Here is a 24,391-nt window from a genome sequence, read left to right on the forward strand (position 1 = left end):
TGGGCTTCATCCTCCAGACTACATCAAGTCTACGTCCTCTGAAAGAATGTAACGTGCACTGCATTTGGTGCCACTCACAGAATTTTGAGCAGGGCTAACTTATCTAAAATTGGAATGCAAGTAGATTGAACTAAATTTCTAAGAAATCAGTTAGGAAGATGCAAAAGTAGAAAACTATAGTATTCTAGTAACAAATAATCCAGGACTGGACTTGAAGGGAAGGAGTCAGGGTAAAGAAGTAGTGTAGAAAATGTTTTGAAAATCCCAAGATTCCACATGTATCCCAGAACTTGAAGTATAATAAAAGAAAAAAAAAAAATGGAAAAAAAAAAAAAAGAAAATCCCAAGATTTTCCCAAGTTGTAAAAATGGTAAAGATTTTTCCTCCTCTAGATTATGAAAGTATTTAGACAAGTGTAAAAGTCGTACATAAAGATGAAATAATCATATTTTTCCTATATCATTTTAATAATTCAGAGGCAATGAATCTGATGTTTGTTTCTTTGTAAAACTGGATTACTTTTGCCTTGCTCAGTAAATGGGGGATCTTGGTCCGGCGAACCTCCGAGGCGGAACAGCCATACCTTCAATTGTCGGATGCTGGTAAAACCTTTACCTGATTCAGAAGAGGAGGGTCATGATAACCAGGAAGCTCATCAGAAATATGAAACTATGCAGTGCTTCGCTGTCTCTCAACCAAAGTCCATCAAAGAAGAAGGAGAAGGTGGGACAGAATCCCTAGGGTGTTTTCTGTGTCTGTGTATTTATTCCTGTGCTACTTCCTTCACACTTTAATTAGTGGTCACCCAAAGAAAAGTGAGGAGGCAGTATCTTTGTTCTTTTCAATTGTACTATTTTGTGATGGAAATTTTTAAGTCTTCAGAACAGCACTGTCCAACAGAATTATCTGCAATGGTGGAAGTGACATATCTTCAGCGTCTGGTGTGGCAGCCACTAGCCACGTGTGGCTGGTGAGCACTTGAAATGTCAGTAGTGCAGCTAGGGGGCTGGAGTTTTAATTTTTATTAAATTTGCATTTGAATAGCCATATGTGGTTAGTGGCTACTGTACTAGTATAACTGTATTAGTGATCACACTTTTGGGGGATCCTAGGCTCTTTGAACATGTAGTGTAAGCTGTATGCCACAGCCCTAGAAAAACGCACAGTTGTCCCGGCACGGTGGCTCACGCCTGTAATCCCAGCACTGGGAGACTGAGGCGGGTGGATCACGAGGTCAGGAGATCGAGACCATCCTGGCCAACATGGTGAAACCCCGTCTCTACTAAAAGTACAAAAAGTAGCCGGGCGTGGTGGCTGGCATGTGCCTGTAGTCCCAGCCACTCAGGAGGCTGAGGCAGGAGAATCACTTGAACCTGCGAGGCAGAGGTTGCAGTGAGCCAAGATCGCGCCATTGCACTCCAGCCTGGGTGACAGAGTAAGACTCCATCTCAGAAAAGAAAAAAGAAAAATGCACACAGTTAAAACAACATTTTAAATATACTTTCAAGGGGTTGATGGAATCCATGTAGCCTATCCGCGGCTGCTGGGCCCAGAATTGATAAAATACAATGGTACTAAAGAGAGGATAGAGACAGGAGTGGGGAATGGAGGGGGTTTTAGACTCTAAGCTTAATAGGCTGTTTGCCATAAAGATGTGCTGATGTAGCGTCCACCTCCTGAGCCCACTAGGCAAGCCGTCCACACAGCTGAGTGTCACTCTGATACAAGGCAGTGTTGAAGAGTGCATTGTGCGTGGGGAGCAGAAGGGAAAGAGCTGAGGACCACTTGTGGCTGAAAACATCCCCGGCTACATAATCAGACAGGCCAACTCCTAATTCAGCTGCTCGCAGCTCTGGGACTTTGGACAGAATCCTTGGCCTTTCTGAGCATCAGTTTATTATCAAGTGAAGTCACCAATACCAGTATCAGAATGTAATAAGGTTTAAATGAATATGCTGAACTGTGGTTGGCATTGAATGCTAGTTATTTAATGCTTATTTTAAAATTTAAATTTTATTGAGAAGGAAATATTAGAGCTGTTAAAGATAATAAACACATAGTATTTCAAAATTAAGTTTTTTGCCTACGTCAAATGATTTTATTCTGTTTTATGCGACAGAGTAAGTGCTGCTAATTTATCCATCTGTGATAATATTCCAAGGCAATATAAAAAAGGAATAGCTGAGCTAATTTGTTACTTTGTGCTTTATAAACATTTTTTGTACATTTAAAACTACGTTCTATGTTAAGTTAACACAGTATAGCATAAGCACAGGGTTTCTGAGCCATGACATGCTCAGATTCTAATCCTGGCTTTGCCGAAGGTTTGTGTGACATTGGACAAGTTACTTAAACTTTGTACTTTGATCTTTTTGTCTGTAAAATGGAAATAATGCTACTACGTGTGTCATAGAGCTGTTAAGAGGATTAAATGAGTTAATAACTCATACAGTAGCTAGAAAGGTGTTTATCTCATAGTGCCCAAAAATTTAGTTGTTATTTTGTTGAGGACTATAATTGCATTTTAATTTTGTGATACCAGCTATTACTGGATATTTCAGTCTTGTTGAAGAAATAATACATGAAACAATTTTAGAAGACTACAATAGAGCAATTCAGGAACAGCCAAGTTACAAACTATATACTAAAATTTCTGTAAAAGTTGAGAAAGAAAAAATCTGTCCAAGGAGGCAGTGTGGGGTCCTATAGTAGTTAGTGAAGTACTGATTGTAGAGGACCTCCGCCTTAGAGCATGAATACCTGTGGAGGGGGAAATTGAGGCAGCCTGATATTTTAGATAGGGTAGCAGCAGGAGCAAAGATAAATAGTAAACTCCTTGTCAAATTCAAGAAATTCTCAAATTTAGAGGTAAACAATCATAAATCAGTGATAAAAGAAGACATGAAGGGATTACTTAAGTTTTTTGACAGCAGCATTTGTTCAGTGTTTTTTAAATTGAAAGGGCTGTGCAGAGTGCTCTGCATGTTACAAAGATGAATAAAACTTTTCCCTTTCCTCCAGAAATGAACCCTGATGCATAAAACGGTTGAAGCAAGGTGAGGAATAAGTGATTAGAATTGGCTGTGTGAGAAACCGTCCACAGCCAAGATTCTGAACTATAATGCAGCTGTTCTGGTGCACGCTGCATTTTCTAGGTATTGTGGGAGTCGTTCTCTGAATCTGCGTCTAGACCCAGTTTATATTCTTTGCTTTAAATTGCATATTGACATTGTAGAATTTACTTAGTTTGGCATAAGGTGTACCTAGTTTTCCTGAACCCTAAAACTCAAGAAGCAAATCCTTGACAAAACAAGAGTATCAGATTTTAGTTTCATCATTTTTGTACTTCATTACAAATTAACCTGGTTTTCTATCAGCCATTTAAAAAGAAAGGATTTCTTTTTTTTTTCTACTGCTGGAGAGAGGGTTTCAGATTATTAACGCTTTAGTGTAGTGGATGTATTTCCATCACATGTATCATGGGGCCTCGGCAGTTTATCCTTTGCTCCCCAGCTCTCCTTACTCAGCCACCCTCCATCTCCCTTACCCACCTGCCACTTTCATGAAGAGAATAAAACCAGTAAGAAGCTCAGGTACATAGTGTTTCATCACTGTCTCCCTTAACTGCTTTTTTTATGACAGGCTGTGCTGTCATAAATACACTTGGGTTTGTTTGAATCACTAGAAAAGCCCAATATGATAAATGTAAACATGTGTGGTTTAAGATTTGCAGTCCTGCTTGATTTGTGTGGCAAGAAGAGTTCCCATGAAGGAAAGACCAGTTCTTCCCTCATCAGAAAGTTTTACTACTCGCCAGGATCTCCAAGGTAAATTTCCCCTCCAAAGAAGATCAAAGGAATCATTTTAGAATACTTACATATTTGGGAATGCAAGGACTGTATTTAGAAGACTGTAAGGATGCTAGTACTAGCAATTGCTGCTGCAGTAGAAATGTCAAGGAGTTGGAGGACCGGAGAGAGAGCCACTGGCTCTCACTGTATACCCTTTTGGTCCATGTACTTATGTTACCTAGTTTAAACAAATACATTTAAATCTTGTTAAAATTTAATTGTTTCTGGCTGGGCATGGTGGCTCACACCTGTAACCCCAACACTTTGGGAGGCTAAGGCAGGAGGATCACTTGAGGTCAGGAGTTCAAAGCCAACCTCGCCAACATGGCAAAACCTCATCTGTATTAAAAATACAAAAACTAGCCAAATGTGGTGGTGCACGCCTGTAATCCCAGCTACTTCGGCATCTGACGCACAAGAGTCGTCTGAACCCAGGAGGTGGAGGTTGCAGTGAGCTGAGATTGCACCACTGCACTCCAGCCTGGACAATAGAGTGAGGCTCTGTCTCAAAAAAAAAAAAAAAAAAAAAAATTATTTCCATAAAGAATAGATCAACACGTAGGTATAATGCCTGCTGTTACTTAATAGGCAAGATCACTTCTCTGGATACCAGCACCATGAGAGCAGCCATGAAACCAGGCTGGGAGGACCTGGTAAGAAGGTGCATTCAGAAGTTCCATGCGCAGCATGAAGGAGAATCTGTGTCCTATGCTAAGAGGCATCATCATGAAGGTAAGCATCTCTAAATGATTTTTCTTAAATTATTGCTTCCTGTGGGAGCTTTCTCTCAATGATTCCTGGAGTTCACCTTGGGAACAGAGCTGGTGACTGTTCTCGTGAGCTGTCTCATCTGGCCCAGATGTTGCCATCTGAAGGAAAATTTAACAGGAGAACCTGTAGGACAGAAGAGTGACGAAAGTAGAACAGGAGATGATAGTGTCACAGAGGCAGGCAAAAGGAGGAAGAAAGAGATCATTTTCTTTGATCCAGGGGCTTCTAGATGTATGACAAGATTATAAGTACCATCTAATTAAAAGAAATATTAACGATTCAGTTAGAATCTGAATATAAGAGTAAGTGGAATTTTGGAGAGTGAATGAACCCCTGGTGGAGGTAACAGGGGGACCTTTGGTAACCAACAAAGACTATCCAGGTGTTTCTAGAGGGCCCAAAAGTTGGCACGACTTTTCTCAGCTCACAGACTTAAGCAATAGGACAGCTGGAACTGAGCCCAAGACTTTAGTAATAACAGCAGCCCTTATTGAGCACCTGGTCTTCGTGTGGCATTATCCCTTTTGCCTCCTCTCACTGGCCCTCACAGCAAGCCTGTGATGTGGACATCACGTCTCTCACTCTGGACAAGGGGACGTGGAGGTTGAGGCAGATGAAATGATTGACTCTGTAGCATTCAATGTCAGTGCAGGACGTCCATCTGAGCTTATTTTGGTCACTGTCATGCTGCTTCCGAAGGTCTTCCCAAAGAATCACTTTTTCTCAAGTGCATTGTTGTTTTCTGTTAAAGAGGTAGGTACCCAAAAAAAAAAAAAAAAAAAAACTTCTTTTGCCTTAGTATGTGCTAATTTGGGGAGGGAGACTGTCCTTCTCTCTGTGTCCCAGCAGTGCGGTTGGCCAGGGCTCCACATGCACTGTCAGCTGGGCCATGCTGCACGTGAGGTGCTCGTGCAGTGCAGTGCAGTGCAGCTTGTAACTCAGCTTCAACAGTTGTCCGCATCCTTGCAGAAAAAAATTGTAACTAGTTATTGAAAATGGAGTTTGAGTTTCTCATCATCCACCTAATGTGCATCTGGCACTTTACCAATAGTGCTGGTATGTTTAAACTTTATGCTTTTTAGATCATTTATAAAAAAGCAAAAATCTTAATAAATTACCTGTCTCTTCCATGCCCTTATTTTTTCCTCATCTTATTCATTCTTTTCATCCTATTCATCCTATTTTTTAGAAATAAGTGCATAATCCAACGACTTGTGTCTTCCAGCATTTTTCTTTAAGTTTGAAAGAATACAAGGAAATAATGATGCTACATTGACAGAAATCAATATTTAACCTACTATTTCATTACATCTGGTTTAAAATAGGAAGAATAGTAAAAACAAAAACTAAGAAACTGGCATAAGCAAACATGTTCAGCATCCTTGGGTCCTGAGTTTAATTCTTTGACAATGTGATTCCTTACAAAAGGATTTACACAGATGAACCATGCACTGCACTAGATTTAAACAGATGGGACCCACTAGAAGGAAACCCCGTATAGACATTTCAAACTTTTGAAATAGGTAAGATCAGGGATGATCAGTTAAGTTACATTGAATAGAAATCTACTGCAAAGCGTTGTTTAAATGGAGGCGCTTCCTAAATGTGTTCAGGTGCGTGCTCACAGATACCTACTTTTCAGAGGTGTTGGATGTAGACCAAGAGGAAATGAAAATCTTTAGGGATCACAGCCAAGGTCAGGTAAAATTCTGAAATTATAAGCCATTGGAAATATCAGTCTTACTATAAAAAATTACATTCATGTCATCTTTTAGAAACATTGTGCAAAGCAAGACACTCACATGTTCAGTAATTCATTTTCAGTACTGCCACTTCAGACTAACATTGTGCAGCAATTGGTGGCAGAATGTGAAACCTAAATGTAGTATCTAACTGAAACTGCAGAGAGGAGTCATTAGACAAATTGCTTAAAGTGAAATTTTACCAAGAAATTAGAAGCCACATGATATGTCAGCCTCTCTCTCTCTCTCTCTCTCTCTCTCTCTCACTTGTGGCAATTTTGTGGCATGGTGAATACACATGGTTGCTTTAGGGGTAACTATTCAACCCACAAAATTTGTGCTGAGGATTATGTGGTAGCAACATAGTAGCCTTGTTAAAATGGTTTAAGAGGAACTAAATTATATGTCTTTTTTTTTAAAACTGAATTGAAATGTTCTTTTTTAATAGGTGGTATAAGACAGTTATAAAACATAGTAGCTTTAAAAGATAAATCTCAATTATTTTAAGAGAAAGTATATTAACCTGGTTGATTTGTGTTATATTTTGTTATTGTCTTGAAAATGGAAACACTTGACCCCTTATCTAAAAGTTAAACCAATTCCAGTGTCGCTAAGATTTGCACTTTTATTGTTTCGGTTTTGTTTAGCTTTTTTTTCTCTGAATAGATTCTTCTGATTATCTTTCACTTCCTGTTGTCCTAACCACGTAAATAATACTTTTTACACAGTGAGAAACGGGACTGGGGGAGAGTAGTGTGTGAGATGATGGATTGAACAGTACGTAACTTCTAGATGAATATTCAGAGAACATATTAAATGTCATAAATTTTATTTTCATATTTGTATTAGTTTTGCAAGGAAATTAAAGTCATATTTTATACGTAAGAGATACCCTGTTTATACATTGTGTTGTTTTCTATCATTTTAAGCAAATCATTGTAAAGCTTGTTCGAGCTGTTAAATGGTTTACACTGTTTTGCCATAATAATAAAGATTTTAAGAACACAGTTTGAGGGTTCAGGCTCTTACTCCTTTTCATAAGAAAAACAGATAATTGAGGTTACTGGTATTTTGAGTGAAAAGTAAATGTGCTTTTAAAATGTTATGTTTTAATCTCATAAAGTATTACTTATAACCCTTTAACATGCTGGTGGGAAACTATTATGAAACTTAATGAAGTTGATTACTCTTATTATGTCTTGTCCTCCCGACCCCTCAATTTTTTTTTCTAAACATGCCTTCTGTTTCGTTGCTTGCCTGCAGTACTGAGACAAGGATTGGCATTCAGTCAAATCTATCGTTTTTCCTTGTCTGATGGCACTCTTGTTGCTGCACAAACGAAGAGCAAACTCATCCGTTCTCAGACTACTAATGAACCTCAACTTGTAATATCTTTACATATGCTTCACAGGTAATCATAGTTCTAAGAAGTCATTTTCCATTTCCAAGTTAAGAGGAGATATTACAAAAGCAGCCAATCATTTTAGAGCTGTGAGGATTTTGTTAGACATTTCTTCTCATCAATCCCAGTAATGTAAAATATAAAATTAAATTGTTATTAGCTGTTGGCTAAAAGACAATTCATAATATAATTGGCCCTCTGTATCCATGGCTTCTGCATCCCAGGAGTCAGCCAACCACAGATGCAAAATATTTGGGGGGAGAAAAGTATATATAATGTTACACTGTATTATTTGTATTATAACTATATTTACATTGTATTAGGTATTATAGGAAATTATTTCTAGAAATTATTTAAAGTATATAGGAGGATGTGTATAGGTTATATGCAAAAATTATTCCATTTTATATCAGGGTCTGGAGCATCCATGGATTTTAGTATCTGCGGCGTGGGGCAGGGTGGAGGCTAGAACCAGTCCCCCATATAACCAAAGAACAACTGTACTGGCAGAGTAGGACTCTACTTTGAATTTTAGCCTTAACACTAGTGAATTGTAAAACCCAGCTGGAGGAACACAAGGCTAGCACTAAGTCTGCTTAGACATGATTGCCCATTACATTGAAAAAGGGAAATTTATTGATCAGCTCCCAGTAGCAACAAATGCAGGGCAGGAATATTGATGTCACTAGTATGATTTCTGCTCCTGTGTGTTTAAATGTAGAACTTCTTTTTTTTTTTTTTTTTTTTTTTGAGTCAGAGTCTTGCTCCGTCTCCCAAACTGGAGTGCAGTGGCACGATCTCAGCTCACTGCAACCTCTGCCTCTTGGTTTCAGGCAATTCTTGTGCCTCAGCCTCCTGAGGAGCTGTGATTACAGGCATGTGCCAGCCTGGAGTGATCCTTCCACCTTGGCCTCCCAGATTGCTGGGATTACAGGTGTGGGCTACCACGCCCAGCCTAAATCTAGAACTTTCTATGTATATATTTACAAATAATATTTTAGATTTTTGTTCTCAGGTTCAAATTAACTTCTCAACATTAGACCTTAAATTGAAGGATAATAAACATTTTCATCAAAAAGTGAAGATAAAGAAATTGAATGTTGATTTTTAAATAAATGTCATAAACCATATTGTCTTAGAGCACATATTTAGGAAAATGATTAAATTTCATTAGTTATCTAAATATGCTTATGCTGTGGAAAACTTTCTGAGGTCCTATCAGTAAATATATAACATTGCTCTGGCTGAGGAGTTCCGTTTTATCACATTTCTCAATTCACTGTCTATTTAGGAGTAAAAAAATCAGGCAACTCTGTTTGCCAACTGTTAATAAATCTAACCTCAAACTGAAACAATTTGAAAGTGATTACAGATGTGGTGAATTTCACCCACCTAACCAAAAGCTGATGTTTGACAATTTGTGAAACCTGTTTTATTTGGATTTGTGAACACATTTGGTAACTCAAAAGTGACTGCCAAGGCTGTAAATTAAAGCTCATAGAACTTGCAAAATCATCTTGCTCAGAAAGCCTGCTTTTAGTCATTAGTAAGGAGATGGAATGGAGTTATCCAGAAGTAGAAGAATAAGATCACAAACTAAAGTCACTCTGAACTTCCCTTCCCATGCTGTTGGCTCTGAGGTCTTGCTCTGACTTGGAGGGGTGTGGGGTGAGGAGAGGTGAGTGGAAATCTGTTAAACAAGGTGATCTAATTCTTAACAGTTTTAGTAACTATTAGTTCTAGAACTGGCAGAGTTTCTCTTAACAGTTAGGGGCAAGTTGTTTTCCTCTAAGCATGTTTATATTGAGCCAAGTAGTAAATATCAGAGCTCTGGGCTTACAGATGTGTCTATTAGGAATTATAATCTCTGGAAAAAAAAACTGAAGACAGCTCTACTCATTTCTTTAAGACAGTACAAGCTCTCAACTACTCATGAGAAAGATGTATTATGTAATTGGAACCCTGTTAATGTCTTGTCTAGTAAATGCAACTTAAATACTGTAGTAGTCAAATTTAAACACACCCCCTCTGTAAAACCAGACATCTTAATGAGTTGCCTGAAAAACATCCCTCTTGGTCCAACACTGTACATGTTCAGTCTTGTCAATAATTGCAGATGATTTCAACAAAGTATTATCTATCCTTAAAATGTAGCCTGTTCTTTTAAGGTGAAGAGGCCATCTCATTTTTAAAAATTAATAACAACTTGCTAAGTATTTTTCGTTTTATCTTACATTTCTTTCTTTTCTCATTATACAGAGAGCAGAATGTGTGTGTGATGAATCCGGATCTGACTGGACAAACGATGGGGAAGCCACTGAATCCAATTAGCTCTAACAGCCCTGCCCATCAGGCCCTGTGCAGTGGGAACCCAGGTCAGGACATGACCCTCAGTAGCAATATAAATTTTCCCATAAATGGCCCAAAGGAACAAATGGGCATGCCCATGGGCAGGTTTGGTGGTTCTGGGGGAATGAACCATGTGTCAGGCATGCAAGCAGCCACTCCTCAGGGTAGTAACTATGCACTCAAAATGAACAGCCCCTCACAAAGCAGCCCTGGCCTGAATCCAGGACAGCCCACCTCCATGCTTTCACCAAGGCATCGCATGAGCCCTGGAGTGGCTGGCAGCCCTCGAATCCCACCCAGTCAGTTTTCCCCTGCAGGAAGCTTGCATTCCCCTGTGGGAGTTTGCAGCAGCACAGGAAATAGCCATAGTTATACCAACAGCTCCCTCAATGCACTTCAGGCCCTCAGCGAGGGGCACGGGGTCTCATTAGGGTCATCGTTGGCTTCACCAGACCTAAAAATGGGCAATTTGCAAAACTCCCCAGTTAATATGAATCCTCCCCCACTCAGCAAGATGGGAAGCTTGGACTCAAAAGACTGTTTTGGACTATATGGGGAGCCCTCTGAAGGTACAACTGGACAAGCAGAGAGCGGCTGCCATCCTGGAGAGCAAAAGGAAACAAATGACCCCAACCTGCCCCCGGCCGTGAGCAGTGAGAGAGCTGACGGACAGAGCAGACTGCATGACAGCAAAGGGCAGACCAAACTCCTGCAGCTGCTGACCACCAAATCTGATCAGATGGAGCCCTCGCCCTTAGCCAGCTCTTTGTCGGATACAAACAAAGACTCCACAGGTAGCTTGCCTGGTTCTGGGTCTACACATGGAACCTCGCTCAAGGAGAAGCATAAAATTTTGCACAGGCTCTTGCAGGACAGCAGTTCCCCTGTGGACTTGGCCAAGTTAACAGCAGAAGCCACAGGCAAAGACCTGAATCAGGAGTCCAGCAGCACAGCTCCTGGATCAGAAGTGACTATTAAACAAGAGCCGGTGAGCCCCAAGAAGAAAGAGAATGCACTACTTCGCTATTTGCTAGATAAAGATGATACTAAAGATATTGGTTTACCAGAAATAACCCCCAAACTTGAGCGACTGGACAGTAAGACAGATCCTGCCAGTAACACAAAATTAATAGCAATGAAAACTGAGAAGGAGGAGATGAGCTTTGAGCCTGGTGACCAGGTAAGTTTTATCACGTCTTCTCACAGGTGTACTAATCTGTATCCATCAAGGATTTTCTCCATAGGGGCATTTTGAAGTCTCAGGTGATTGGATAAAAATAAGCTTTCTCCTTTGTTGTTCTTATCTTGAAACTCTCACTGACGCTGTGTGTTTCAAATAGTCTCCTAGCAAAGAGTGACATTGTTATAGAACATGGGTGGGCAGGCCTTTTTTTGTGAGGACCAAATGTAAGTATTTTAGGCTTTGCAGGCCATATAGTCTCTGTCACAGCCGTTCAAATCCACCATTGTAATGCAAGAGCAGCCACGGACACTGTGTAAACAAACTTGAATATGACTTTGCTCCGATAAAACATTGCTTATAGACACTGAAATTTGAATTTCATGGAATTACCATGTGTCACAAAATATTTAAAATGTTTTTAACCATTAAAAAATGTGAATTCATTCTTAGCTCATACAAAAACAAGATTTAGCCCACAGGCTGGTGGTAGTTTGCTGACCTCTGTTATAGAAGCTGCCTGAATTGGAGATAATCACTTCCTTGAAACTGGGCTTTGTCAGAACAGACGTAATTGAATTATTTCTTATTTACCTTTCTCTCTTTTTAAGATCAGAGTTTAACTGGTTTTGAAACCCAATGAAGGTCGTTCTACCTCTCTTTATTCTTAACTAAACTTCTGATTAATGCAAAAGAATTTCTTAGACCTCTGGTATAAAAAATATTTAAGAGGGAAAGGGATAGTAGAAAGGAGAAAGAAAAGTTGAACTGATATTAGTACATCTGAGCCATGGTATGTAAATTCAAAACTAGAATAATAGGCTGCATTATGTGCTCTTCTTGTCTGAAAAATAAATTCCCTGAAAAAATCCAGGATACCTTAAGTGATATTCAAAATAATTCTTATTTATACTTGACAAATTAAAATTGTATATATTTATGGTATACAACATGTTGTTTTGAGATACATATCCTGGAATGGCTAGATCAAGCTAATTAACAAATACATTACCTCACATACTTTTGGGGATACAAACACTTAAAATCTATTAGTGATTTTCAGGCATATAATACATTGTTACTAACTGTAGCCACAGTGTTGTACAATAGATCTCTTGAACTTATTCTTCCTGGCTAACTGAAATTTGCATCTTTTGACCAACATCTCTTCAACCTTCCACCCCAAATCATTCTTGATAATCCTCTAAGGAGATAATGACATCACAGGGAAAAAGTAAGCTATTTTTCTTCATTAAAAAAACAAAAACAGACTGGGTGAAGTGGCTCATGCTTCTAATCGCAACACTTTGGGAGGCCAAGGTGGAGGACTGCTTGAGGACAGGAGTTCAAGACCAGCCTGGGCAGCATGATGAAACCCCATCTCTAGAAAACATAAAAAATGAGCTAGGTGTGGTGGCATGCACCTTAGTCTCAGCTACTCGGGAGGCTGAGGCTGCTTGAGCCCAGGAGTTGGAGGTTGCAGTGAGCTCTGATTGCACCACTGCACTCCAGCCTAGGCAATAGATTGAGACCCTGTCTCAAAAAATAAAAACCCATTTAAAGAAAACATGGGTTATTAACCGCCACAGTGACTTGGCAGGAGAGGTTTCCTGGGGAATCAATGATCCAAGACGTCACCCTAGCCATCACTTTTCTCTAGTCCCTGAATATTCCCTATACTTCTTATCTGTTCTTGGGTCATGATTGGTTAAGAAGTGAAGAAGCCAAGAGGGCCTTCCTACTTTAAATGGCTCAAGGTTTGTCCTTGAAATTTGTTTTGCAAGAGGATATTTGATGTGTCAGTGTCTTCAGTAGATGGAGAGAGGAAAAGCACACCCCTTGCTGTACCCTGGAGCTCTGCTGAGTCGGTAGAGATAACCCAGAGGCAGGTCTGGGGTTCAGAGCCATCCTCAGGGAAGCCAAGGCCACACTTGCTCTTCTAGCTGGGCTACATCTAGGCTTCTAAGCACTTGGCTTCCTTATTTCTTTCACTTTGATGTCTCGACAGCTGCTACCATTCCTAAAGGTCAGAAACAATTTTTCAAACCTTCATGTCCTTCACAAGAGAGGCAGAGCCAAATTACATAAACATCTTGGGTGATTAATCCTTAAACTTACGTGTTAGTGCAAGGTTCTATTAGCAGCTATTCCATAACACTGTAAAATCATTAAATGGGGGAAATGGGTGTCTCAGCAGAAAATTAATAGCAATGTCTTGAATAAAGTGAAATGTAAAACCATATTAACACCTGTAAGTGTTTTAATCTTTTGAGGTGTACTAGATTAGAACCTACACAGCTAGTGGCAGTCCAGAGTGGCAGGCACAGACAGTGACACTCCGGTCTCTTGACACATGCTGGAGGGCAAGATGGTCTCCCTTAGCTTAGTGTCTAATGTGGCCAGGCCTTCCCTGTGTAAACAATTTATTTCTATCCCAGGCCTGATCTGAGGCCCTAGGGACTTAGAGGGTCAAGGAAAGGGGCCACTCTTTGGTATTTCTGTATTTATTCATGTGATTGCACTAACTTCAGACAAGAAACTGACAAAAGAGGAGTTTTTTAAAAAGTCCTTGAGTCACTTGCAGTTTCAGATTATTTATTTAGGAGAAATGTTTTTCTGATAAAAATTGTCTCACCTAGGAAACATAAAGTCCAGAGTATAATCAGCACAGATCTGTTTTTTTGGGTGAACCAAAAAGCAGTGTACACAGACACACATGCATGTGCACACACACAGAGGCACATATAGTAAGTATATTTTTCTTAATGAAATCCAGTCTCTGGTCTTGCCCTCCCTTTACTCTCACGTAAAACTCCACCAGAAGTACTGCTTTAGAGCAATTTTAACATCAAAAACATTGCAGCTTGAAAAGTTACCACAGGAAGTGTGCATTACCTATATTTAGATCAAAGTTAGAATGACTTACTTAAAAAAAAAATGATTCTTTCACCTCTTGCTCACCTTCACTATTTCCAAATACGAGTTAATTGTATCTCCTATTGATTGCTGTACAAACTTATTGAAGACTTTTCTTTCATTTCAAGGGAATACAATACGTTGTTTAGTGAGATAAAACTATTAGTCTGAATTGCGCAGTTGACTGTCTTGTTATTTTGATTCAGAAAAGAGCCATTGACTGAGTGTGTGTTTAACCTATTACTAACTTATTAAGAATAGGAAGTACTTCGATGGTGCTATTATACCCAAAATAGCATTTTTTACTGGGGATAGTGGTTAAACATTTGTTTCTACAGCATTTCCTAACCAACAGGAAACAGTAACAGAAAAATTTCCAATATGTTTACAGACTTTTAAGTTACATGCTTATTTACACAGTGGAACATGGTTGATACTTAACTACTGGGTCCTTTCGAATGCTGCTGAGACACGTATGATAAGAGTTTGGAAATAGTCTAAAAAGAATTTCTTCTTGGTATTTGACTCCATTAGAAAGGCAAACCATATTTTAAACTGATAGCGTCCTGAAAATTTCTCTCCAGATGTGGTAGAATTGTATTACCATTTCCTAACAACTTTGTGTTAGGCAAATATGGTAAAATTATACTTTTTATTTAAAATATTTCGAAGAGATGCCTTGTAATTTATTAGAATACTGATGTTGTTTAAATGCCTGTGCTTTTTATATTTCCTGCAGAGAACAAGTTGATTTGACATGAAAAAATCTTAAAACCAGAAAAATGAAAAATTAAAGAAATCAAGTCTGATTTTCATTTTGTAGAACTTTTATAAAAATCTTTCTGACTCATTTTCTGCCTGAAATAGTTTAAACTAACAACTCAAATTGATGTGGCTAATTTGAGCATTCAAATAGATGCCTAAGCAAAACTTTGAAGTATCTTGGCAAAGCATTTTAAAAGAAGGCATTAATCTTTTTGTCTTGTAAAGAAATTGTGCCTAACAAAGTGGATAGAGACTAGAAGAACTTTTGATGAGAATTAAAGCCTACAAAAATTGAGGGGAGAAAATTTTTTAACAGAAACTTAATGTAATCAAATTTATTCCTTCCAAAGCTTACATGAATACAGAAAAAAATTCTGTAGTCATCAAATGTTATTGTTAACCTGAGGGGTATAGATATTCTGAACTTTATCTCCTTGAAGAAGAACATGTAAAGTGAACTTATGACAATTAATGTTAAATGTGTACTCCATAAATTGAGAAGGAATAAACACAGGCAAAGCAATATTATCTCTAGTGGGGAAAACTTCATAATGCATTTTTCAGATGCTAAGCTTGAATGAATTCAAATAGTGTTCATAGTTATAAGCCTTCATAGAACTAGTTTCTTTTGATACTAAGAAGATCCTGAATGGCTTTCTTAAGAAAAATGTATTTAGGCCGGGCGCGGTGGCTCACAACTGTAATCCCAACACTTTGGGAAGCCAAGGCAGGCAGATCATCTGAGGTTGGGAGTTCAAGACCAGCCTAGCCAAAATGGTGAAACCCCATTTCTACTAAAAATACGAAAATGAGCCAGGTGTGGTTGTGCACACCTGTAGTTCCAGCTATTGGGGAGGCTGAGGCAGGAGAATTGCTTGAACCTGAGAGGCGGAGGTTGCAGTGAGCCTAGATTACACCATTGCACTCCAGCCTGGGTGACAGAGTGAGACCTTGTCTCCAAAAAAAAAAGGAAAAGTGTGAGTCTAGACTGTTCTTAATATATATTGTCAAAAGTTCCTTTTACATATGTCTGGGATTGGAAGCAAATATAAATGTATCCATTGAGAAATAACATACTTTACTTTTATTGTTTACATGGACCTATTTATTTTGGATATTTCTCTTAAAAGTGATCTGCAGAGCTTTCTCAAGAGGCAACTGATCACTTATTATAGCCCACCTCCCTCACCCCCACACATGGAGCTTCTACGTTTTAAAAATGCTCAACACAGGACAACATTGTAGTAGGGAAACTGGTTTTCATAGAACAGATATAACCTTCTCAGTTTATTAGAGCCTTTTTCTGATCTATCTTCATGACAAGTATAAGGAGATTTACCACACATTTTTATGAAACATTTTTCTGAAACAGTAATGGAAATTATAGGAATTCCTATGAAAAAAATGACTGATTTGGGGAAGATTTTTTAAAGTATATGTTAATATGATTAAAAGAATTCATCGTGTTGACTCAGTGCCCATTACTTAGTTCTAGGTGCTGTCCTTGGAGGGCAATCTATGTTTATACTGAGAATAACAGTTTATACCTTATGCATGCAGCAAAACATGATAAAGATTACAGTGGAGTCAACTTTACATATGTATTTGAAGTACATAAAGTCAGTTTTATGTTCCTGGAAGAACACATGGTTATTAGATGGTTATTTCAGTAGTATGAGCAGTTTTGCTCACCATTGAACTCAATGAATACATGCCATAGTGGAGTGATCATGAGGTGGGTGACATGACTTTGCTGGGTTTTGGTTCCCTTGTGGCTCTAATAGTGTGAACATGTACCTATGGGCTTTTTAAATGCAGTATGGCCCCTACATAAACTGTTTCACTTAGGACTCAGCCAAAGAAATAGTAATTTGCTGCCACTCTGGAGGAAAGACTGTTGCCGTTGGAGGAGATAGCCAGTGCAGTGCCTTCCTACAGAGCTTTAAGGATCATTTGACCTGTCTGTGACTGCCCATACTTTAGGATGCTAACTTTGGAACCCAGCTCTTAATTCATAACTAACTCTCCTGTATTAGATACCTCCCTCTTTTGTTACAATTGGGTGGCTAAACTAACTAAAAAATGGTCTTGTAATTGCTCTAACAGTGCGTAAGGAAAATGGATCTCCCAGTTATTGCTAAGCTAGTTGTCTCTGAGAAGAATCAGATAAAATCTCACTTCATTCTATTCTTCCTAACTTGAGAAATATTTCCAATCAAAAAACATCTCATATGGATGTTACATTTGCTGTAAGTTGCAAAAATCTTAGCATATCCAACCTCTGCATGGGGAGGAATTGTATGTAGGATAAAAATGTAAGCCATCCTGCTTTAAGTGTAACTCATTATTAGACGTACGCCATATATTTCATTTGATTTGCCAGTGTAGATGAAAGGAATAGTTGTGGTCAAGGATTCAAAGTCCAGTGACTGAGGAAACTAACTTATGTTTTCCACCTACACATCAAGAAAATCATTCGTACTACTTTCTGCACTAGAAAGCAATCCTAGCATGCACTATCTGATTTTAAATATCTGGCACATAGATAGGTTATATTTAAAAGAATATCTGTAAAATCTAGAATAAATTCCAGTTTAGCTTCCTAGCAGAAAAGTGCTAAGTGTGAAATAGTGGTGATACTTAGCTTATGTTAGTGCCTGAATTTTGTTTTGTTTTTTTTTAATGGAAGAGAAAACTTAAAAACATTTTTTATGGCTTCTGTAGACAGACACAGTGGCTCTCTCCTGTAATCCCAGCACTTTGGGAAGCTGAGGCAGGAGGATTGCTTGAGCTCAGAGACCAGCCTGGGCAACAAAATGAGACCCCCATCTCTAAAAAAAAAAAAAAAATCAAAAAATTAGCCAGACGTGGTGGTGGTGCATGCCTGTGGTCCCAGCTACTGTGGAGGCTGAGGTGGCAGGATCGCTTGAGCCCAGGAGATCAAGACTACAGGGATGAGTGTTTGCGCTACTGCACGCCAGTCTGGGTGACAGAGCAAGACCCTTTCTCAGAAAAAAAAAAAAAAAAAACTTTTTTATAGCTTCTGTATAATTAGGTTAATAGTGCTATGTTTGGGGGCAACCAGTTTTTATCCTGCTTCCCTACCTTTGTCACCTAAGCTGGCAAATGACTGGGAAAGCCATTGTCATTCAAAATTGAAAGTCCAAGCAGAAAAAAAGGACTACTCAAATTGAAAAGGCAGTGCTTAGTTCATGGTTACTTCAAGCTTATTTTGCTTCACTCTCCCTACCCCTGTGTTCTTTTAAAGATTAAAAAAAAAAAAATTGTTAAATACTGATTGGGTGCAAATTTGGATTCCATTATATGCCAGGTTTTTTTTGTTGTTGTTATTTCTTAGGGAGTTTTGACGATAAAACCTAGACCTGGACCGTAAGTCATAGTCTATTCATAATTAATTGGAAATATACATTCTCATAATTATTTGAATAAGCATAAAATAAAGGAGAATTTATAAATTGCCAATGAATCACAATGCTGGAAGAGAGCTTTCTTTCTAATTCAGCCATCTCTTTTTATAGATGAGGAAATTGAGGACCAAGAGGTTAAATTACTTCTCCTTTGTTAACTTAATTTTTTAAAAGATGATCAGTTATCTGTTAGGCCTATGGCATGCAGGAATCTACCTATTTTATTTGGCTGTGGTGCCTTATGGCAGTTAGGTCAATGATTGCAAGTGGGCTTGTGGTGTCTACTCTTAGAGTAGACTGGATAAACTCTTCTGTTTGTCAACTACAGCCTGGCAGTGAGCTGGACAACTTGGAGGAGATTTTGGATGATTTGCAGAATAGTCAATTACCACAGCTTTTCCCAGACACGAGGCCAGGCGCCCCTGCTGGATCAGTTGACAAGCAAGCCATCATCAATGACCTCATGCAACTCACAGCTGAAAACAGCCCTGTCACACCTGTTGGAGCCCAGAAAACAGCACTGCGAATTTCACAGAGCAGTGAGTATGAGAAATGGCTGGTTATGCCAAGAAATTTCCATATAATCACTATCAGAAACAGGGATTATTGAAGTCTGATGCAACCAGCTTAGTCACTTGAAGGTTTTTGTGATCAAATAGCACCATCTACTGTCCTGGCCTTTTGAAACAGTATTCAAAATGGATCCTCCTGAGCATGGTTCTCTCACATTCTCTCGTGGGTTAATTTAATCGGCACTGGACAGGGAGACTGACCTACATTGATGAAGTTCTTCAATTGAATGTCATATTTCCCTTCATTTCAGTGACTGCCTTCAGACATGGAGTTTATCCTGGATTTTATGTGTTTAATAGACAATGAAATACTGAAATATAGAACATTTGGGAGCTATGCTGACTTTTTAGGGATAATACACTATTTAGAAATATTCTACTCCCCCAAACTGCTCAGCTGGTAGTAACAAAAAATAAATTTAAAAAATAATAATAAAATATTTTACTAAAAGTATTTATACATGAAAGGGCTACACACATTAAAAATCTTGCCCTATCTCAGGAATCTTCATATAAACATCACTTGATGTGGAACTTTATGTTTCTAAATGTATTCTAAGTTAAGTTGTCTGTTTAGAAAAAACATCTTTTATCTTTTCGTTTTAAAGTTTTGTAAGCTTAGGATAATCTTGTTTACTATGAACACTCAGTTTACAAGTGTTGATTAATACCTGAAGTTGTCTGATAGTTTTGAATGGAAGAAAGTATCTATTATGTAGCAAGGCCATAATTTATGAAAGACAGATAACCTCTTCAGCGTTAAATTGGCAAAACAGAGTGATTTTTCCTTTTCAGATACAATTTGAGCCAATACCTGGCATTTGTTCTCAGATCAAAAATGGCAACCATCAGTCAAATCATAGAACATCTTTCATTACTAGGTCTTTTCTCAAGTGATTTCTGACCATTCTGAAATAGGAAAAACAAAAGAAAGATGAGTTTGGGCTGGGCGTAGTGGTGGGCGCCTGTAATCCCAGCTACTCGGGAGGCTGAGGCAGGAGAATTGCTTGAACCCAGAAGGTGGAGGTTGCAGTGAGCTGAGATCATGCCATTGCACTCCAGCCTAGACAACAAGAGTGAAACTCAGTCTCAAAAAAAAAACAGACACACTAGACAGTCCATGCTCATTAGCCCTAGTGGAGGTTGTGAAGGACTGTGTAGAATTCATGGTTTCTCTTTCTGTAGCTCCTGGTGGTATTCAGATTGTTGATGGCAACCTGATAACCACACCTGAGGAAGTCATGAGTAAGCACGCACATAATTTCCATTCTCAGCCCTAATTTTTAAAAATATTTTATTTCTATCATTGATGGTTAAGAACTTTTTCTTTAAATGTGCTATTTCAGACTATGTTTATATAATTCAGGAAAATAAAGTACTTGATGTTATATAATAAGTTACTATAATTTGTAATATCTTAGTATTTTAAATTTGATAACGTTAACAAATTATAGGTTGTCAGTGTGATGCTGGTCTAGTGCTTAGTACACAATAAATTCTTGTCAACTAGCTATAAAAATCATCAAATCCAAATGTGTCTAGAATTTAAAGAAGCTGTACTTTGAGAAGTGAGCAGAGCCCTACAGCTTTAATTTAATACTGCTTTAGGCAACAGAGTTCACACTTAAAATTTTTAACTTCTAATGAGAGTAACCACTTTTAATCTAATTCTAATCCTAGGAAAGCCCAGTTAAGAAGTGATATTCTAATATCCAAACCACATACGTGTAGGTTTGGTGATGTATGTAAGAGACGTTTATAGCTTCATAGCTATGAGAAAGCAGTACTCCTAAGTCTGAATATTATAACATGAAAAAAATATTGGTTTAATTAGCAAATACAGTTATATATTTGAAATTACTATTGGGAGCCAGACACGGTGGCTCATGCCTGTAATCCCAGCACTTTGGGGTGCCAAGGCAGGAGGATCACTTGAGGCAAGAAGTTTGAGACCACATTAGGCAATATAGTGAGACACTGTCTCTACAAAAAAATTTTAAAATCAGCCAGGCCTGGTGGTACTTACCTGTAGTCCTAGCTACTCAGAGGGCTGAGGCAAGAGGATCTCTTAACCTCTTCTTAAGCCCAGGAGTTAAAAGCTGCAGTTAACTATGATTGTGCTGCTACACTCCAGCCGGGGCAACAGAGTGAGACCCTGTATTTAAAAAAAAAAAGAAAAAAAAAAAAAAAAGGCTGGGCGCAGTGGCTCAGGCGTGTCATCCCAGCACTTTGGGAGGCCGAGGCAGGCGGGTCACAAGAGATCGAGACCATCCTGGCCAACATGGTGAAACCCCATCTCTACTAAAAATACAAAAATTAGCTGGGCATGGTGACACGGCTGTAGTCACAGCTACTCGGGAGGCTGAGGCAAGAGAATCGCTTGAACCCTAGAGGCAGAGGTTGCAGTGAGCCGAGATCAGGCCACTGTACTCCAGCCTCATGACAGAGCGAGTCTCGGTCTCAAAAAAAAAAAAAGAAAAGAAAAGAAAAAAATTAGCTGGGCATGGTAGTGCATGCCTATAATCCCAGCTACTTGAGAGGCTGAAGCAGGAGAATCTCTTGAACCTCAGAGGCGGAGGTTGTAATGAGCCAAGATCATGCCATTGCACTCTAGCTTGGGCAACAAGAGCGAAACCCTGTCTCAGAATAAAAAAAGAGAGAGAATGAATGAATGAATGAATGAATGAATGAATGAAATTACTATTGGTGAGGAAGGTATATGGTAAATAATACACATGTGTTTGTTTTGTTTTGTTTTGCAAGATTGTCAAGAATTAGAGACCGGTTGATTAGATCACACATCTATGCTTTGGGGTGCTGCGTGTGTTTTTTGTCTGATTTTGCCTTTTATCTAGGTAGTTGGTCCCTGACGTGCATACCTTTGTCATTTTACAGACATTGTCCCTAAACACTACTGTTAATATTATTTTCCATTATCCTATATTAACCTTTAATTTTCATTTGTTTTCTCCTTAGCTTTTAATAACCCACGACCAGGGCAACTGGGCAGGTTATTGCCAAACCAGAATTTACCACTTGACATCACATTGCAAAGCCCAACTGGTGCTGGACCTTTCCCACCAATCAGAAACAGTAGTCCCTACTCAGTGATACCTCAGCCAGGAATGATGGGTAATCAAGGGATGATAGGAAACCAAGGAAATTTAGGGAACAGTAGCACAGGTAAGGGGTCAAATGCACTATTACTTTATTGGTGGGTTATTTAATTTAATGGTATATTTATCCACATCAAACTAGTAGAATTTTTCAAGTGAACTTTTTATGTTAGAAAATAACATCTGAAAGTGAGGAAATTCTACAGATTTTCACTGTGAGAATGGCATATGGGAAAGCCTTTCAGTGAGCTAACCATTTAATTGTGATACTTTTATGAGGTTTCCAACCATTAATCCTATAGCTGAGACTTATTTCACTTCTATCCCAGTTACTGTTCTAGGCATTGCAGGGTATATATAAAATTATTCCAGGGATATTTACTGATACCCAAAAAAACTTATGAATTATTTGTGTTTGGAGAATTTCAGAATAAGAGCTTAAAATTCAACCTTTTATACTTCTAGGTGATAAAATTCTTATTCCAAAAAGTACTAGTTAAAAATAAAGAACTTTAAACAGTAATATGCCTGGCCTACTAGCTTTCAGATCTGGTCCCCAGCTCCCTTTTGAAGGTGTAGGAAGTTGCCTATGATCAGGTTTGGGCGTTGACCTGCTATAATTGCAGGTGTCTGGCAGTAGTCACTGTCTCAGTGGCCATTCTATTCCTAAGCTCACATCCAGTTCAGATTGGAAGTCATTGCAGTAGCACTGATTGCTGTTGCCACCACATCCACATCCTGTACCCTGTAACATATTTGTATTACGGATATAGCAGGATGCTGTTTTCTAATGCAGAGCTGCTCACAGTTTATAACTTTCTTCCTTTGTCTCAATGAGTCACTAGAAACACAGGCATGGAAAGAAATCTTGTAAGAAGAACTTACAGTGGTAGGTGTTTTAACTCTTGGTATTTTATTTTTAGCCAAGCCTGTATCCCTATACACACATTGAGTGCTGTTTAGACAGTTAACCGAATATAAGAGTTCAATTTAAGGGGAAGAAGTAGATTTTTAACTTTCTGTTGTTTATAAGGAATTCATGGCAACTGTGAACTGTGCTGTATTAAGGTAACTTATTCCTTCAGCAAATATTTATTGGGTGCCTGCCAGATGTGTCATGCACTGACTACTTCATAATTATATAGTCATATTCATTTCATTAAATATTCAGTAAACCAAGATTCATTTAAAATTTAAGATAAATAAAATATTGATTTATGTAAAGTTCTGTAAGAAAAAAAGGAGCCATGATTTATTAAGGCTTACCAGCAGAATACAAGAAGATACGAGTTCTTGTAGGAATCTTCTGCAGGAGTTTGAGAATAGGCTTGTATTAAAATCTGAGCAGCCAAGAGAGCACTGGTGTCCAGGCTGTGAAGATCATACAATACCCTCCCGCTGCTTAAAAAAACACAGACTAGTCCAGGCGTGGTGGCTCATGCCTATAATCCCAGCACTTTGGGAGGCCAAGGCGGGTGGATGACAAGGTTAGGAGTTCGAGACCATCCTGACCAACATGGTGAAACCTCATTTCCACTAAAAATACAAAAATTAAACGGGCGTGGTGACGTGCACCTGTAATCCCGGCTACTCAGGAGGCGGAGGCAGGAGAATCACTTGAACCCAGGAGGCGGAGGTTGTGGTGAGCCGAGATCGTGCCACTGCACTCCAGCCTGGGCAACAGAGCGAGACTCCATGTCAAAAAAACAGACTGAGAGGGACTTTCCCAGTTATCATTACAGTAATATTGTTGAATTATGGATCATTCTCTTTTTTGCTTTCTAGACTTTCTATAATCTTGTCATATTATTTAGATAACAGATTTTTAAAAAAATAAAATCCCTTTTTCCCATAATATTTTTCTATAGTTCAAATCTAATTCTAAAATGGTTTTTAAAATATGTGTTAATAGAATACCCTTCTAACTTTTTATTTTAGTTTATTTTTGCGACAGAGTCTTACTCTGTCACCCAGGCTGGAGTGCAGTGCCTCAATCACAGCTCACCGCAGCCTCAACCTCCCAGGCTCAAGTGATCCTCCCACTTCAGCCTCCTGAGTAACTGGGACTACAGGCGTCTGCCACCACGCCCGGCTAATTTCTGTATTTTTTATAGAGATGAGGCTTCTCCATGTTGCCCAGGCTGACCTCAAATTCCTGGGCTCAAGCAATCCGCCCACCTCAGCCTCCCTAAGTGCTGGGATTACAGACATGAGCCACCACGCCTGGCCTCTTAACTTTTTAAAATCTAACTGACTACCTTTCACCCTTAATCATCACAGCACATTCTCATTTCGTAAG

General features: G+C 38.8%; 1 protein-coding gene across 7 annotated transcripts in view; it reads left to right on the top strand.

The window, feature by feature from the left end:
* Positions 1 to 24,391, top strand: part of NCOA2 (nuclear receptor coactivator 2) — a 297,018-nt gene that overhangs the window by 239,053 nt on the left and 33,574 nt on the right. For 5 of the 7 annotated variants that reach the window (XM_030794911.1, XM_003274812.3, XM_030794912.1 and 2 more), the window contains 7 exons: positions 535 to 723; positions 3,726 to 3,827; positions 4,440 to 4,583; positions 7,628 to 7,775; positions 10,026 to 11,295; positions 18,733 to 18,943; positions 21,953 to 22,159. In XM_030794911.1, coding sequence (XP_030650771.1) covers positions 535 to 723; positions 3,726 to 3,827; positions 4,440 to 4,583; positions 7,628 to 7,775; positions 10,026 to 11,295; positions 18,733 to 18,943; positions 21,953 to 22,159 — 2,271 coding nt within the window. The remainder of the gene's footprint in view (positions 1 to 534; positions 724 to 3,725; positions 3,828 to 4,439; positions 4,584 to 7,627; positions 7,776 to 10,025; positions 11,296 to 18,732; positions 18,944 to 21,952; positions 22,160 to 24,391) is intronic. The other 2 variants (XM_030794915.1, XM_030794916.1) reach the window with 1 other exon arrangement.

This window comes from Nomascus leucogenys, chromosome 16, assembly GCF_006542625.1.
Source record: "Nomascus leucogenys isolate Asia chromosome 16, Asia_NLE_v1, whole genome shotgun sequence".
Taxonomy (NCBI): Eukaryota; Metazoa; Chordata; class Mammalia; order Primates; family Hylobatidae; genus Nomascus; species Nomascus leucogenys.